Source organism: Silurus meridionalis, chromosome 19 (genome assembly GCF_014805685.1).
Source record: "Silurus meridionalis isolate SWU-2019-XX chromosome 19, ASM1480568v1, whole genome shotgun sequence".
NCBI classification, from domain to species: domain Eukaryota; kingdom Metazoa; phylum Chordata; class Actinopteri; order Siluriformes; family Siluridae; genus Silurus; species Silurus meridionalis.
The window spans coordinates 181,505-183,644 of NC_060902.1; the positions used below are offsets into that span (position 1 = coordinate 181,505).

Below are 2,140 nucleotides of genomic sequence, written 5' to 3' on the forward strand. Positions count from 1 at the left end.
ATAATAAAATAATAATAATATAATACAATAATAATATAATAATAATAATAATAATAATATAATACAATAATAATATAATAACAATAATATAATAAGTAATAAGAATAATATAGTAAAATAATACTATAATAATAATAATAATAATAATAATATAGTAATAATATAATAATAATATAATAACACACAGCACACACACAGTAAACACTGACCACAGCCTCAACACAGAAACTTGTGTTTAAAAATACGGAGAGGTTTTATTTTAATGTATTGAACACGTACACACTTGTAAAGATCGACATCATTTCAGTTTTAAGGAATGAGATGCTAAAGAGAGAATTTACACAGTCTGTGTTTATTCATGCAGAAATTCAACATTAATTACACTTAAAATCAAACAACAACCTCATTACAATATCTACACAACAGGCTTTATATACGAACATTCACACACACACACACACAGTTCCAACACCCATGAATCAGTAACAGTGTGTGTGTGTGTGTGTGTGTGTGTGTGTGTGTGTGTAGCATGAATTCAAAATGAATGAGGGGATTTGATAGGTTTTTTTTTTACTTTTCCAGTTCAGGCGTACACACGTGCGATACGTTGTGATTTAGCCGTTTGCACTGCTCTACCAGTTAGCATTGTCCCACACATCCTCATCCGCCTTTGGACTCTTCTTGTTCTTGTTGTCTCCACTGTTCTCCCAGTGGTTCTCCCAGTTCTCCCAGCTGTCTCCGGTGCTGTGTTTGTTGTCGGAGCCCCAGTTCTCCCAGCTGTCCGAGCTCTTTTTCCCTCCTGAGTTCTCCACTTGGGTCCAGCTCTCGCTGCTCGCAGACTTTTTGGTGCCCATTTCAGCGTTGGAACCGAACGAATCCCAGAAACTTTTATCCACAGCCTCGCTGTTCTGATAACCTCCAGAGTCGCTCTGATAAACATCGGCATCTGCAGGACTGAAGCATTTAGTCAACATGTTAAAAACACCGTCTTACACTCGTCTCACATTCACCACCATCTCACACTCATTCAGCTCGCATTTCACACTCACCACCATCTTCGAAAAACAACTGTGGAGGTCCAACCTCTGAGATCATCTCCTGATCCAATCTCACCTACAACTCCACATCTACACTACGTTACATGCACAGGACAGGAAGAACTGTATGATGTTATTACCAAAGCTAAATCAACAACATGTCAGTTAGATCCCATTCCAACAAATCTACTGAAGGAAGTGTTATATACAGCTGGTGAGCCTCTTCTCAATATTATTAACTCCTCACTATCTTTAGGTCACGTCCCTAAATCTCTCAAGTTAGCAGTTATTAAGCCCCTCATTAAAAAACCTAATCTGGATCCAAACACGCTATCGAATTACAGACCAATTTCAAATCTCCCATTTATGTGTAAGATTTTAGAAAAGATTGTCGCTGCCCAGTTCTGTTCCCACTTACAAGAGAACAATATCTTTGAGGAGTTTCAGTCAGGTTTCAGGCTCCATCATAGCACAGAAACTGCTCTAGTTACAATCACTAATGACCTGTTTTTAGCTTCAGACCAAGGCTTCATCTCGCTGTTAGTTTTACTAGATCTTAGTAGATCATGATCTCCTCCTGGATCGCTTACAGAATTACATCGGCATTCAGGGACAGGCATAAGATGGTTTAAATCCCACCTGTCTGATCGTTACCATTTCATAGACTTCAAAGGAAAGCTATCCAGGCTAATGCAAGTAAATTATGGCGTGCCACAAGGCTCAGTTCTAGGACCCCTGCTTTTCACAATATACATGCTTCCCTTAGGAAATATTATTAGAAGGCATGGAATTAGCTTCCACTGTAACACTGATGATACCCAGCTATATATCTCATCAAAACCAGACGATACGCTCAATTACTGAGTTAATCTAATAACTGAGTGTGTTAAGGAAATAAGAGATTGGATGACCCATAACTTTCTACTTTTAAATTCTGATAAGACGGAGATTTTGCTCATCGGCCCAAAAACCAGTACACAGAAGCTCCAGCATCTCAACCTGCATTTAGACGGATGTTCTGTAACTACTAGTTCAACAGTGAAAGACCTGGGAGTTATTTTAGAGCAACTTATCTTTTAATAATCACATCAACCAAGTTACAA

At 38.2% G+C, this 2,140-nt stretch overlaps 1 protein-coding gene across 1 annotated transcript in view; it reads right to left on the bottom strand.

Moving 5' to 3' along the window:
- Window positions 1-336: 336 nt before the first annotated feature.
- Window positions 337-2,140, bottom strand: part of arfgap1 (ADP-ribosylation factor GTPase activating protein 1) — a 22,732-nt gene continuing 20,928 nt past the window's right edge. The window contains 1 exon segment of the mRNA XM_046875097.1: window positions 337-954. Coding sequence (XP_046731053.1) covers window positions 633-954 — 322 coding nt within the window. The 3' untranslated portion in view covers window positions 337-632.